Source organism: Cetorhinus maximus, chromosome 12 (assembly GCF_964194155.1).
Source record: "Cetorhinus maximus chromosome 12, sCetMax3.hap1.1, whole genome shotgun sequence".
NCBI classification, from domain to species: Eukaryota; Metazoa; Chordata; class Chondrichthyes; order Lamniformes; family Cetorhinidae; genus Cetorhinus; species Cetorhinus maximus.
Window position 1 is genome coordinate 108060048 of NC_135890.1, and position 15128 is coordinate 108075175.

The following is a 15128-nucleotide window of genomic DNA, read 5'->3' on the forward strand; positions in this document are numbered from 1 at the left end:
TCTGCCTGGCGGTAATGAAATGGGAAGATGGTTAAAATCAGCTTTCCACTCCAGAAACCACTGACTGCCATTTTATCTCTGGAGCTGATATAGTTCCAAAACATACCTGCTAGAATTATTAATAAATTCAAATTGAGGTTCTATGACAGTATTAGGACCTCAATGCAATTTTAACGGCATGTCTTTCTATGGCACACCAATGAATAAAACCTGATAGGACCGACTTCACAAACAGACTGACCAGACTGCAAGCTGGTTTTAAAAGACAACACTCAGGTCTTTTGGGTTGGTAAGCCACTATGAGCAGTACACTTGCGAGGTATTTGAGCTTGCAATTTGCATCTTTGATTTTTCCTCCCTGACCTCATTAAGCAATCATTGCTCATCATGGGGTGGAAATTTGCAGCCCAGTCACGGCAGGGGCAGGGGCATAAAATGCAGCGAGCCATTCAAAATTTCATCGACTTCAACAGGACCAGAACATCCTACCGGCAGGAGGGGCCATAGAACTCCACCTCTGGGCACTGTGTTTTTTTACTTACTTCCTTTGGATTACAGGTTGCGATGGGGTGGTTGCATGCTGCAATATGCAAAAGGAGTGAGGGGAACTTGCATTGTTCACATCTTCCAGTCTAAAGTGTGTCAAGAAAATTATCAATGCCTCCCTTCCCATAGCTAATCAGAAATATTATTTGACCAATGGATGTCAACAGTCAGAATAAGGCGGCTCTGACTTTCAGCAGTGGTCAGCGAGACTACTACCAACTGAGCTGACATAATGAAGGGCAATGGTTCTCAAACTTGGGTACTAAACCCCTGGGGGAGCTGGAGAGACCTTCCAGAAGATCTGCAAAACAGGGTCAGCCCACGAGCAGGCAACCAGCCATGGCAGCAAGTAAATGAGTGAGCAGCAGCATCCTCTGCTGCCCTCACTCCTCTCATGCATTGTCTATGCTATTTATCCTCTGGAATCCTACTCTCTGGGCTCCTGCTCTCCACATGATTTTACATTCAATGTGGTGTGCTCCCTTGTTACTCCTGCTATCCCCTTGTTCCCTTCATACTTCCTCTGTATTCCACTATCCCTGGGCTCCAGCTCTATCTGAGCTAATGCTGAGGATAAGCAGACTCTCCAGTAAGAAGCAGGCACACCTGATATTTGTAAGTAAACAGCTGCTTTATTCAAAGCATTATTAAAATATATTTTACATGCAAACCTTCAATATTTTGAGTGCCATATAGCATAAATTAGATGGAGATTTTTTAAATTCATTCATGGGGTGCAGGCGTCGTTGGCTAGGCCAGCATTTATTGCCCATCCCTGATTGCACTAGAGAAAGTAGTGGTGAGCTGCTTCTTGACCGCTGCAGTCCATGTGGTGTAGGTACCCTCACAGTGCTGCTAGGGAGGGAGTTCCAGGATTTTGACCCAGCAGTGAAGGAATGGCGATAAATTTCTAAGTCAGGATGGAGTGTGGCTTGGAGAAGAACTTCTAGGTGGTGATGTTCCCAACTATCTACTGCCTTTGTCCTTCTAGATTGTAGCGATCGTGGGTTTTGAAGGTGCAGTCTCAGGAGCCTTGGTAAGTTCCTGCAGTGCATCTTGTAGATGATACACACTGCTGCCACTGTGCATCAGTGGTGGAGGGAGTGAATGTTTGCAGATGGGGTGCCAATCAAGTGGGCTGCTTTGTTCTAGATGGTGTCAAGCTTCTTCAGTGTTGTTGGAACTGGATTCATCCAGGCAAGTGGAGGATATTCCATCACACTCCTGACTTGTGCCTTGTAGATGGTGGACAGGCTTTGGGGAGTCAGGTGGTGAGTTACTCAACACAGGGTCCCTAGCCTCTGACTTGCTCTTGTAGCCACAGTATTTACATGACTAGTGCAGTTCAGTTTCTGGTCAATGGTAACCCCAGGATGTTGATGGTGAGGGATTCAGTGATGGTAATGCCATTGAATGTCAAGGGATGATGGCTAGGTGAATGGGCCAAAATTTGGCAGATGGAGTTTAACATGGATCAGTGTGAGGTTATCAATTTTGGTCAGAAGAAAAAGGCGACTTATTATTTAAATGGAGAGAAACTTCAGAATGCTTCAGTGCAGAGAGATCTGGGTGTCCTCGTGCATGAATCGCTGAAAGCTAGTATGCAGGTACAGCAGGTAATAAGGAAAGCAGATGGAATTTTGGCATTTATTGCTAAAGGTATAAAGTATAAAAATAGGGAAGTGTTGTTGCAAATGTACAAGGCATTTGTGAGACCACACCTGGAGTACTGTGCACAGTTTTGGTCCTCTTACTTGAGGAAGGATGTAGTTGCATTGGAGGCGGTTCAGAGGCAGTTCACCAGATTGATTCCAGAGATGTGGGGCTTGTCTTATGAGGAGAGATTGAACAGTTTAGGCCTATACTTGCTAGAGTTTAGAAGGATGAGAGGAGATCTAATTGAGGTATATAAGATGCTAAAGGGGATAGACAAAGTAGACGTGGAGCAGATGTTTCCCCTTGTCGGGCATTTTGGAATGAGAGGCCATAGTTTTAGGCCAAGGGGTGGTAGATTTAAATCAGAGATGAGGAGGAATTACTTTTCTCAAAGAGTCGTGAATCTGTGGAATTTACTACCTCAGAGGGTGCAGTGGATGCCGGGATGCTGAATAAATTTGAGGAGGAGATAGACAGATTTTTAATTAGTAATGGGTTGAAAGGTTATGGGGAGGGGGCGGGAAATTAGAGTTGAGGCCAAAATGAGATCAGCCATGATAGTATTGAATGGCGGGGCAGGCTCGAGGGGCTGAATTACCTACTCCTACTCCTAGTTCTTATGCTATGTTTAGCACCTGTCTTGTGGGGTGCCTTTGCCTGACCTAGTGCTCCTATGCACTGCTATCCCAGTGGCTGCCACATGGCTGGTGGAACGGTGTTGATTTCAAGTGGGGGAGACTGCAATTGGCCTTACAGGGCAACCTTGGGCAGCTCTGGTCCTAGAAGACTCAGCTTCAGACTGTACCACCTGCATGGGTGACAACCTGGGTTGGGCTGACAGGCAACAGCAGGAGCACTGGTGGAGTGGCAGCGATGGGAGGATGAAGGCTGTCATCCTGAGAGAGGACAGCAGATTTGTGTTCCAGGGAGCCATTGCCGCTCTTCTGGGCACCTCAGTAATCCTAGTAATCTGCCCTCAGGGTAGATTATTGACTTCAGTAAGGCTTGCCAGCCCCTTTGATCACTGGTATCTGTAGCTATGATGGCAGCAGTCTGAGGCTGCATGGTAGAAATCCGCAATTGGATGGCAATGAGCTGATGCAATTTGAGCTTCCACTGCAGCACTCGGGCATTTAGTGACTTCTGCTTGTGTAACAATGGGAGTTGAGACATCAGCCATTAGACACTCATCATGGTTGGGTCTGCAAGTGTTCTCATGGAGTTAGAAACATAGAAAATAAGAGTAGGTAATTCGGCCCTTTGAGCCTGCTCCGTCACTCAATATGATCATGGCTGATCCTTTATCTCAACACCATACTCGCGCTCTCTCCCCATACTCCTTGATGCCTTCAGTGTCTAGAAATCTATCTATTTGACAAAGAAGTATTCAATGAACGGCATGACACTAGGAAGTTCTGAGGAACAAAGGGACCTTGGCGTGTGTCCATAGATCTCTGAAGGCGGAGGGGCATGTTAGTGGGGTGGTGAAAAAGGCATATGGGACACTTGTCTTTATCAATCAAGGCATAGATTACAAAAGTAGGGAGGTCATGTTGAAGTTGTATAGAACCTTGGTGAGGCCACAGCTGGAGTACTGTGGGCAGTTCTGGTCGCCACATTATAGGAAGGATGTGATTACACTGAAGGGGGTGCAGAGGAGATTCACCAGGATGTTGCCTGGGATGAAACATTTAAGTTATGAAGAGTGGTTGGATAGACTTGGGTTGTTTTTGTTGGAGCAGAGAAGACTGAGGGGCAACCTGATCAAGGTGTACAAGATTATGAGGGGCATGGACAGGGAACAGCTGTTCCCCTTAGTTCAAGGGTCAGTCACGAGGGGACACAAGTTCAAGGTGAGGGGCAGGAGGTTTAGGGGGGGGATGTAAGGAAAAATATTTTACCCAGAGGGTGGTGATGGTCTGGAATGCACTGCCTGGCAGGGTGGTGGAGGCGGGTTGCCTCACATCCTTTAAAAAGTCCCTGGATGAGCACTTGGCACGTCATAACATTCAAGGCTATGGGCCAAGTGCTGGTAAATGGGATTAGGTAGGTAGGTCAGGTGTTTCTCACGTGTCGGTGCAGACTCAATGGGCCTCTTCTAAACTGTGATATTTCCTTCTTAAACATATTCAATGACTTAGCCTCCACAGCCTTCTGTGGTAGATAATTCCACAGGTTCACCACCCTGAGTGAAGAAATTTCTCCTCATCTCAGTCCTGAATGGTCTATCTTGCATCCTCAGACTGTGAACTCTTGTTCCAGCCAGTAGAAACATCCTCCATGCATCCAGTCTGTCCAGCCCTATCAGCATTTCGTACTTTTCAATGGGACCCCCTCTCATTCTCCTAAACACCAGTGAGTACAGGCCTAGTCAAATGGAGTTGGCCACCATTTCGCAGCTGGAAAGGATGGGTGCAAAGCCCTGTGCCAAGTTGGTGCTGGACTCTTCCATGCTCCTTGCAATGACAAACTTTCTACCAGCTCTTACAAATGCACCATACTTTTCATTTTGCATGCCCATCAGCTTTTTTCTGTATAGTTCCCCATTGAAGTCCTCATCTAACTACTCTGCAGCAGAATGTGTGTGCAACCTTGCTCTCCAGGGAGCTGCATCTGTGTGATACTTATTGAATTTTGCCGTGGTGGGATTTGAACCCAGGTCCCCAGAACATTACCCTGGGTCTCTGAATTACTAGTCTAATGACAATACCACTATGCCACCACCTCCCCGATTACTAATAATTACTAATGTGATCACTAATCCATTTGAAATGGAGCTCTTCAATCAAAAAATTTGAGAACCACTGATGTCTTACTAGGCAGTCCCTCAGTATTGAGGATGACCTGCTTCTACTCCGGTTCGATGGGTCCTGAGATGGCTGATGATTCCAATGCACAATCTGCAGACTCTGCCATATGGTGTTTGGGGTGGGGGGCAGCGGGGGCGGTCAGGCAGATGAGATGTTTGGAAGTTTGTGCATCTCTCCAATGTCTCGACTTCGCCTCTGCATGCTCCCAACGAGATCTCTCAATGGGTTTGATGCCTTCCTGAATAAACTTTCTCCATTTTGGTCGGTCACAAGCCAGGGACTCCCATGAGTTGGTGTGGATGTTTGATCTCTTCACAGATGCTTTGAGGACATCCCTAAAGTATGTGTTCTCCTCCCAGGAGTCTCCTGCCACAATCGAGTTCAGAGCAGAACAGAGTTGTTTCGGGAGTCTAATGTCAGGCATATGAATGACATGTCCCAGCCAGCAGAGCTGGTTTTTAATGATTAGTGCCTCGATGCTGGACATGTTGGTTTGGCAGAGGACACTGCTGTTGGACTGCCTTTCTTAACCACCAGATTTGGAGGATCTTGCGAAGGCACTGCTGATGATACTGCTCCAGTGCTTTGCGGTGCCTGCTTTAGGTTGTCCAAGTCTTTAAAACATAAAGTAACACAGGGATTACTGCTGCCCGGTATACCTTGACATCAGTCTCAGGTTTGCGATCCTGGTCCTCAAATACTGTTTTCCTCAGCCAGCCTAAAGCTGAGCTGGCCCATTGGAGGCAATGATAAATTTCACAAAGTAGGTCACTTAGAGCTGGATACAATATACTAAATGCTGCCTAACCAATGACAAGTATAGGTTTAGCATTACTTTGTTTTTGTACCCAATCTATCAAACCTTGGGTCCTATCAGCTTTTAAAGAAAAAGCTTTGTTAATTTGCCCTCTCATATCTGAAGATTTGTACATCTAAAATCAGCCTCTTTTCTACTCCTTTTATAATCTCTATACTTTTCCTCGAAATGTAATGCTGCACATTCTTCCACAACAAATTACATTGAACATTTTCTGCTCAGACAAATAAACTGTCATCTGAAGTGCTTTATCGTTCACTTCATAATTAACCACAGTCCATATTTTATGTCAAAAATAGTTTTTTTTTTAATATCTCCCCATTGCAAAGTTCAGATTATCCATAAATACCATAAACAGTGACTCCAGTTCAAAAAGCATCTACTACTGTTTACTGTCCTTCAGCAACTTCCTATCAATGCTACCACAGTCCCTTGAATACTGTAAGTTTAAGTTTTATCAATAAGTTTCCTATCTGGCATCTATTTCAGCATTTGAACCAAGTGGTCATTTTCCATCTAAGTTTGAACCAGGTCCGTTGCTGACCATGTTATCACAGGCAAGCTTGAGCCTCTATTCACCCAGCATCCACAAGTATATTTCCAGCAGTGAAGATTCAAACATTAAGTTCAGGGAAGATGGGCATAGATTCAAGAGGCACCAACACAATCAAGGACTTTAGACAGGACTACGAGGTAGGAGGTGGGGTGGTAGTTTACAGCAATAAAAGGAGTCATTTTTAAGAAGAGATAATAGTTTTTAAAATGGAGGGGGCAGTACTTAAGGAAAGGGAAATATTTACAATGCCAGCTAGCATGGGTGCTAGGAAGTCGGGTGGTCAGCAGTTTACTGAAAATAGGGTCAAGGGAGCAGGTGGGTGTCATGGACAAAATGAGTTGAGAGAGCAAAAGGAGAAATAGGAAACAAGAAAATGCAGGTTCAGGACTAGGGTGGTGGTGGGGGAAAGAGCAGGGAGGGTTGGCTTGGTGAAAAAGACAAACGGGAGAATGAGGCAGCTCAGTAATCTCATTAACTGGTGGAAAGAATAGAGGGTGGAGGGGGGATGGGGTAATAGGGTTTAAGATGACACTTGACAGTGCAGAGAGGCTGGGATTATTTTTGCTTTCCAGGATCATCCTAGAATACAGTAATAAATGGTTTTGGCAAGGCAAAAACTCTGATGGTGTTACATGTCATCCAGCTAAATCTGACAATGGAAAGTATCTCATTGTTGTCACACCACCTTTGCTTACAGCCTAAACCTCAAATGTGTAATGGAATACTCTATTAGCCATGTACCTCAGATTAGAGTCTATTAAATCCAAGATTAATACAAATAATTTTGGAGTTTCTAAAGGTTTGCTTTCCAAATCAGCATTATATTTCAAGTAATCATGTTGAAACCTGCAAACTGAGATGCAGATTAAATCAAAGGCATACTCCCGCAGACAAAAGGTGTTTTATCTATGTGTCTCTATCTGACTTATGCTGGAACTTGCAGCTGTTGTATTTTAAAGCTTTTCCTTGTCCCAGGTAGATTACCTTTAAGGAGCCCCACTTATACTGAGCTACATAGCAGGGTGTCTGGCAAACTAATCCCCAATCATTGTTCATTTGTGCATTAAAAAAAAAATATACCACATTCATACAACATAGAACATGGTGTCAACTGCGCGTTCTTTAAAATTTACAGCTGTAAGGAGCTGCTTACATCAAGGATAACACAAGTACATTTTTAAAATCTCCAATTCCTTTCCTTTAATTCTCTTCTCTTGAAGGAGCAAGCTTATATAAAATGGCTCTATATACAATACCAGGCCTCTGGTACCTCAGCCAAGCAGCAATTCTTCATACGTAGAGATTAAAATATTGCCAAGTTATTCCATGATTGGGATGGGAACAGGAAGGTCAAACAGGACTAACCATACTTCCCACCCAAGATCCACAACCTGCACTTTGCAGCTGGAGTCACTGGATTGTGGCTGACAGCCAGAATAATGGCTAACAATGTTTCTCTTTCCTAAACTAGAGGTGCTGCAGCTATTTATAACATCCCTACTGACAGCACTTCCTCCCCTACAAAGAGTCAAATATAATGGTCAGCCATGACAAAAATATTGGAAATTCTTGAAATCTCCAGGTAGTAAGTTCAATTTAGAGTTGTCAAACTGAAATACTTCCCTAATCATTAATTACTGCATATTAAAGAAACCCACAAATAACTTGCATTAAATTGTAATTTGTGCCATCTTGAAATTTTAAGAAATGATTGCATCCCACACATTTTCATTTCCAAAGTTACTTAAATGCTTTGTAACCGGACGGTTCAAAATTTATGGACCTGAACTGAAGGTGACTTTGGAGACTGACCTCATGTATTATATTCACATGTATAGAGCTAATTCTGTATATTTCTTTTACTGAAATATTAAAAATCCAAGTTGATTATTCCACTCTCCAGTAGCATTTTATTTCTGATCAAGTATTCACCATTTGGAGGATCATCTATACCCATTTATTCCAACAAATTATCCCTTGACAATTATTATAAACATCCCCTCCTGGTGCCCAATTGTAATAGCACTAAACAAACAAGCCATACATACCAACAGGTCTCAAAGTGCAATTTCTCATCTGTGAGAAAGTTTGCTGATCTCAGCTAAGGAAAGTTAGGATGATAAAATGGCCACTCCAGAGTTGAAGATGGTGACAAGGCGGTGAGGGGGGGTTGCAAATCCAGCTTGGATTTCCACTTCCAGTAGTTATGCAGCAGCTCTAATTGAATGTGTGCATATCAAGCTAAGGCAGGGTTGGGGTTATCAAGTATCCTGCTAATACTCACTACCTCGGCTCATTAACGAAAAACAGCTAGTTGGGCAAGCTAACCAGCATCTGTGAAATGACACAACAGTAAGAGACAATGCCTTCAGGACTGATGGGAAGAAAACCTGCTCTGCCAAAATTAAGAGTAGATAAAATAAACATATATAATTCCTACTTTTTTCCCCTCATTCCTCTTCCTCAAAAAGTAGTCTACAATAAAATCCAGAAAATGCCAGAAAAACTGCAGCCAATTTATACCAAAATTTAAAATTACACCTGCTATTATACAATTTGACTTAGTGAAAAAGAATGAGATGCTCCCAAGAATACAGTAATAATGGAAAATTTTCTGTAACTTCAACATTTTGTATATTTTTGCAGATACTTCAGCTGGTAATCATAAAATGGATTTTGCACATCCCATAAACATTTAAAATGAATTAGATCACTTGGAACAGGTTTGCTCAAAGCTTTAGTGTCCCAAAGTACTTCCCAATAGCAACCAGAATCATTCATTCAATCACTGCAGCATACTGAAAGCAAGGTTACAAAATGTATTTTACAATAATTAATGCATTGGGTTTATATTTATGGCGATGTAACAACCCTTTTAGTTTCTCCTTGTAATAAAATTTGCATATTTTCCATATGTTTATGCCACAATAACATACTTACACATGGCATACTTCATTTTTAAAAATGATTGAATCTGTGCACACAAAACCAGAGTTTTGTTTCCAAGCATCAAAGGCTATTAGGTGATATCATCATTTTGTAGTGGAGCTCCAGATCCAAACAAACAGACAACATAGTAGGATTTATAACAGCTATAACACCCAACATTTCATTCAAGTGCATATTCAATTCAGTTTCCAAACTAAACACACAGCAACATTCAGGGGTATTTCAAACACTACTGATAAAATAGGGCATAATGGGACATCACTTGTGTGCCCAATCAGATCATTTATCACGCAAACTCACAAATGGGCCAAAGACTGCTACTTTCGGACCTGAACAGTGCCCACAAAGGCAAAGTATCGCAAAAATTTTGAACAACAGGTTAAGCAAGCCATTTCATGCTGCTATATGCAGTGCCGATGCAAGTAGTATTTTCCACTAATAAGATGCAGCCGCCCATACAAAAAGATGTTCTGCCTACCACAGAACTGAGCAATGTCATGTATTAATTTCAGCACCAGTATGATGCTGGGAATGTAGGCCATACATCTCAATGATTAGGTAACAAATCAAACATGTTCCTCCAGCTGTTCATAATATACAAAGTACAAACCATACACAACCAGCCCATGCTTGTAAAACCCAAAGTTAAATGTCTACTGTTAGATGTGATTCTGCGATTGGGAAGCACTTGATGAACAACCCAAGCTAATAACTACGCTAACAACCAATTTAAGATAATCAGTCAAGCTTGTAACATGGCTCATTTACGCTTGCTAGAAGCGACATATAATCATATGCAGGGACCCATTCTCTGCAAACAAAAGGAATACGTTCAAGCCTTGTGCCTTTTTTGAATTACCCAGAAGCATGGGGAGCCTATAGTCCCCCACTGTTTTGGGCATAGCCATGTCTCAGCCAATTAGAGTCAACTTGCTAACCAGTCAGGACCCCTTTTCTCCTGTGGTATAAATTGTTGTTATCAGTGGAAATTTGGCATTCTTGCGTTTGTCCTGATGAATGCAAGATGAAAAGTTTCAGCAACATATCTCTTTTCAGCAATATTCAATCAATCAAACAATCCAATGACACTCACTATCCAGGCCCGCACTTAGAACTAAAAAGAACGATCATTTAGGCATTGTACCAGATTATCTTTGGTGCACAAGAAAGCTACTGCTTTCAGCCCAGGGGTACAGAGGAACAGAGAGAAAAGCAAAGGAAAAGAATTATGATCAAAGTCTGGCTTCTAGGAGTCATTGCTTTGTTTTATCAATAGTTCAGGCTTCTATCCATGTTTCCAATACTTAGGAATTACTACTGTGCAAGTTATAGGACTGAACTTCAATTCCTTTATTAGTTAAAACAGTTGTTAAGTGCAGCAGGATAACTTATTATTGGCAAATTGTCCTTAAAAACAAACTAGCCAGCCAATCAACACACTCATATTTTCATAAAATACAGGCAGAGATAAGAGGTCATGTTAAGATGAAAATACTAATGGTTTGGCAATTCCTGCATAACTTGCAAGACCAAGACTAATTCTCCACATCCCATATCTGACTGCTTGAAGGTACGATGCAAGAAAACATGTTGCCTAAACAAAGTATTCAATGGTTCCAAATCCAAAAAATTGCAAATTATACCATTTATAACAATTTGTTGTTTTATATAGCATTTATTTATTAACATAATAAAATCTCCCAAAGTGCATCACAGGAACATTGTAATGCAAAACTAGACACCAAACCACATAAAGAGATATTAGAGCAGATGACCAAAACCTTGGTCAAAGAGATAGGTCTTAAGGAGCATCTTAAGAGTAAAGGAACATAAAAAGATAGAGATGCAAAGTGTGTTAGGAAGGGAATTCCAGAACTTAGGGTGTAGACAGTTGAAGGCGCTGCCACCAGTGGTGGAACAATTACATTCAAGGATGCTGAAGAGGCCAGAATTAGAAGAGCACTGATAGGGTTGGGCAGTTAGAGAAGATTACAGAGATTGGTCATGAAGGGGTTTTGAAAACAAGGATGAGAATTTTAAAATCAAGATATTGGTTAACCAGGAGTTATTGTAGGTCAGCAAGCACAAGGGTGATAGGTGAATGGAACTTGTGCAGGGCAGAAGCAACAAGGTTTTGGATAACCTCAAATTTATGGAGGTGGCAGGCTGACCAGAAACGTACTGGAGTAAACCAAGCCTAGGTTGTAACAAAGTCACAGACAAGAGTTTCAGGCAGCAAAATAGCTGAGACAGAGACCAAGTCAGGCAATGTTACAGAGGTGTAAGTAGGTGGTCTTAGTGATGGTGTGGCTGTGTGGCTTTTACGACTTTAAGACACATCCTAATTCTCATGAGCATAATTTTGCAATCATGGAAATCTGTCCCCCAATTTAGCTAGTGCAAATTTCAGGGAATCGGAACTGACAGATGTAATGTGATGCTCATCCCATTTGTCTAATACTGTAGTATAGCATACTGTATTCCCGATTCCAGCAAAAAAAGGTCTTCATCTGAGGAGTTAATTGTTTCTATTTTTCAGATGCGAACAGAACTGCTACATATTTCTACAATTTGCGTTTTTATTTCCAGCATTTTTTTTCGTTATCACAGCACCCTTATGTTTCCAAATGAGAGCAGATCAGGCTACAAGTAAATGGGAATGTACAGGTATAGTTAGCTCACCCACCTATATTTCACGAAACTAACTTTCCTTCTTGAAAATCATTTGCATATTTAGTATAACTCTAACAGCGAAGAAAGCAGCCAGAAAATTTTGGAGATTCGCAACTCAGGTATTTCTTAACCTCCTGATTTTGCTGGCTGATTTGCGCATTAATAATAGCCAGGATCGTCAACACATAATTATTTCTCCAGCAAGATTCAATCCTTTCTAATTAGAAAACCAACAAAATTTGGATCAAGTTAGCCACAGGGAGATCGACATAGATTTGAAAGTAGGCAGTACGACGAGGCTTAAAGCGTACATCGCCCAATCTCACCTTTGCGGGAAAAGTCTGAAAGGTACTCAATTAATCGTGGCATCACAGGAAAGCCTAGTGCTCAATTCATCAGAAGTCCAGAGCCCCAGCTGAAGGACACCGAGGTTAACATGTAATGCCACAATTGCTGCCCTAGCCCAAATCAGTTCAAATATCGAACTGTATGTCTCAGCGGGTCAGATTAACAATGTTCATTTAAACCCACATTTTAAAAAAAAGTTTAAAGTGGAAAGACTCAGAATGATACCAACAATATTTAAAATGCTCCACTGAGTGCAGCAACTGCTCGGAAAACCGGTTGAAAGGCACGGTGAGAATGTAACAATGTTTGCGATCAGTTTCACATTTTAAACAGTAGGTGACCCCAAAACCAAAAAAAAAACCCAAAATCACAGAAGGTAATTCTCGTTTTAAAAAGTGCCTATGTGCCTTGGTGCAGAATATATCATTGTCACTGGTGTGGGGCACCCGCCTGTGACCCTGAGAAATTATCCGTCAAAGCTGCATATTCTGCATCCAGGTACAACATCGGGATTTAGCAATAATAATAATGTGCTTCCTGGCACATTCGTCAGTAGCAAAGCAGAACCCAGCACAGCCACCGAGCTCGGACAACATTTTAATCTCAAATCAATGGCTCTCTCTTTCTCACCAGTTTCCTGAGGGCCGCTTCGTCCAGAGCGGAGTAGCGGTCTGCGGACATGGTCAGACCGGGCGGTGTTGGCTCAATAGCCCCGAGGGGATCGCGGGATGACTTGATCGGAGAACTTTTTTTTTGCGGAAGTTGGTTGTAGCTCGAATCACCCTCAATGTTCTTTGCGGGTAGATCTGAAGTAGACTGGGACTCAGGTAGTTAGAGGCTGTCACTCGGTGACAGGAGCGGGGGGGGTGGGGGGGGGGGGAGGGACTGACAGTTTAATCGCTGCAGGTGCGGCGCTCTTTCCTCCGGCAACTCGGTCAACAATCCAGCAGAGGGAAGGTAGGGGTGGAGTGGGGTGGGGAACAAAAATGGCTTGTCTCCTCTTAAAAATAACAATCAGGAACAATTCGAAGCTCAGGGAGATCAGGCAATCCAGGTAATTCCTGACCCTTTCTCGAACGTGTCGTCTCTCGGATACCGAATCCCGAGGTTCTTCCTGCTCCCTGCTTTCAAATTCCTGGCTCGCGATCCCGGGAACGTTCCATTCGCAACCGTTCACCTCAGCGCGAGCTTCAAATAACGACCATCCCCGTCAAGCCCCGCCCAACAACACCCACATCGTCCAATCGCGTCCTGCCTACGCCACCAGCTTCTTTGTGATTGGAGTATGAATACCAACCGTCGCTGTGGCTCGGCCCACTCTGATCTGTGCACCTTTGGGAGACATAATCCGTCCATAAATCTTCCTCCTACGCTTACAGTCAGGTTATATTGCAGCCGTTTAGAGATAGTCAACAGTAAAAAAGGGGACAGTATCACAAATCTGAAATTAAAAACAGAGAATGCTGGAAATACTCAGCAAGTCTGGCAGCATCTGTGGAGAGAGAAACAAAGTTAACGTCGATGACCTTTAGATTAGAATGACAAAACTTGCATTTATATAACACTTTTTCACGAGCTTCGGATGTCGCAAATTGTCTTATCGCCAATGAATTAATTTTTAAGTGTAGTCACTGTTGTAATCTAGGACAGGCGGCAGCCAATTTGCACACAACAAGCTTCCACAAACAGTAACGTGAAAATGACCAGATCATTGTTTTTTGTGATTTTGGTTGAGGGAGATGTATAGACGAGAACATCAACATTCTTCAAAATAATGTCATGGGATCTTTTACTTCCACCTGAAAGAGCAGATGGGGCCTGGGTTTAAAGCCTCTGCAGCAAATCTGAAACAAAAACAGGCAAGAAAAGCACCCTCTCCTGGTTACATTCTCAATAACTCAGTGACTAAAGTAGAAATACTTCAGCCTCAGCATCTATTATATTTAAAATGAATCAGATCAAGTCCCTACCTCTGGCAACTGCATTTTGAATGTCAGATGAAGATAGGATTGGTCTCAGCTGGATGCCTCTCCTCCCCCACCAGGCCTCCTAGTAATCATAAAACACACCTTTACTTGGAAGAATAGTGGTTTGTGTGAGGTGCTGCCTGGCGTCTGACACTTGTAACACAGTATATTCACATATATTCACCCCCATATTCTAAAAAAATCCACTGTGCTAGTCAGGAGTTTTGACCCATTTTATCAGAATCCATTTTTGTCAGAATGCTAAAGCCAATTATAGTGTCCTTATAGCTGCTTCAGCTGAGATCAGCTAAATCAGCCAGGGATGAATCCTGGGACTTTCATAGTTTGTTTAGCTCAATGATGAGTAACTGAATACACAGACAAGGTAGGTCCCAGGACACTTGGAAAAGGCTTGATCTGGGAGGCTATAGGACCCTCTTAGCTCATCCATTTAAAAAAATGTACAATCATTCCATCCATATTATCTAACCAAATCTTGAATTAATTGAATTAACCTGACCTCAAGACCACTCTTTGTGTTAAGAAGTTCTTGTTTACATCAGGCCTGTATTCACTTTTCATAAGGACCAATGCTACTTGCTCTAATATCTTGGCTTACTTTGAAGTAGTGCTCTAGATTTACCTTGTGTACATCTCTAAGTTCCCATCTCAATTGTCTTCTTTCGAAGATAAAGGGTCCAGTTTTTTCCATCTTTACTCTCAATGTCCTGATACCAGGGATCAGCCTTATGATATGATTCCATTAAACATTGGTTAACAAAACTGAACACAATAATGAAAGGTAC

At 42.4% G+C, this 15128-nt stretch overlaps 1 protein-coding gene and 1 long non-coding RNA gene across 5 annotated transcripts in view; both read right to left on the reverse strand.

The window, feature by feature from the left end:
* Window positions 1-13547, reverse strand: part of smtnb (smoothelin b) — a 413005-nt gene extending 399458 nt beyond the window's left edge. For all 4 annotated transcript variants that reach the window (XM_078554317.1, XM_078554318.1, XM_078554316.1 and 1 more), the window contains exon 1: window positions 12986-13547. In XM_078554317.1, the coding sequence (XP_078410443.1) occupies window positions 12986-13036 (51 nt within the window). In that variant the 5' untranslated portion in view covers window positions 13037-13547. The remainder of the gene's footprint in view (window positions 1-12985) is intronic.
* The window catches only part of LOC144687829 (uncharacterized), a 701476-nt gene that overhangs the window by 406641 nt on the left and 279707 nt on the right, over window positions 1-15128 (reverse strand). The gene's annotated exons all lie outside the window — the stretch shown is intronic.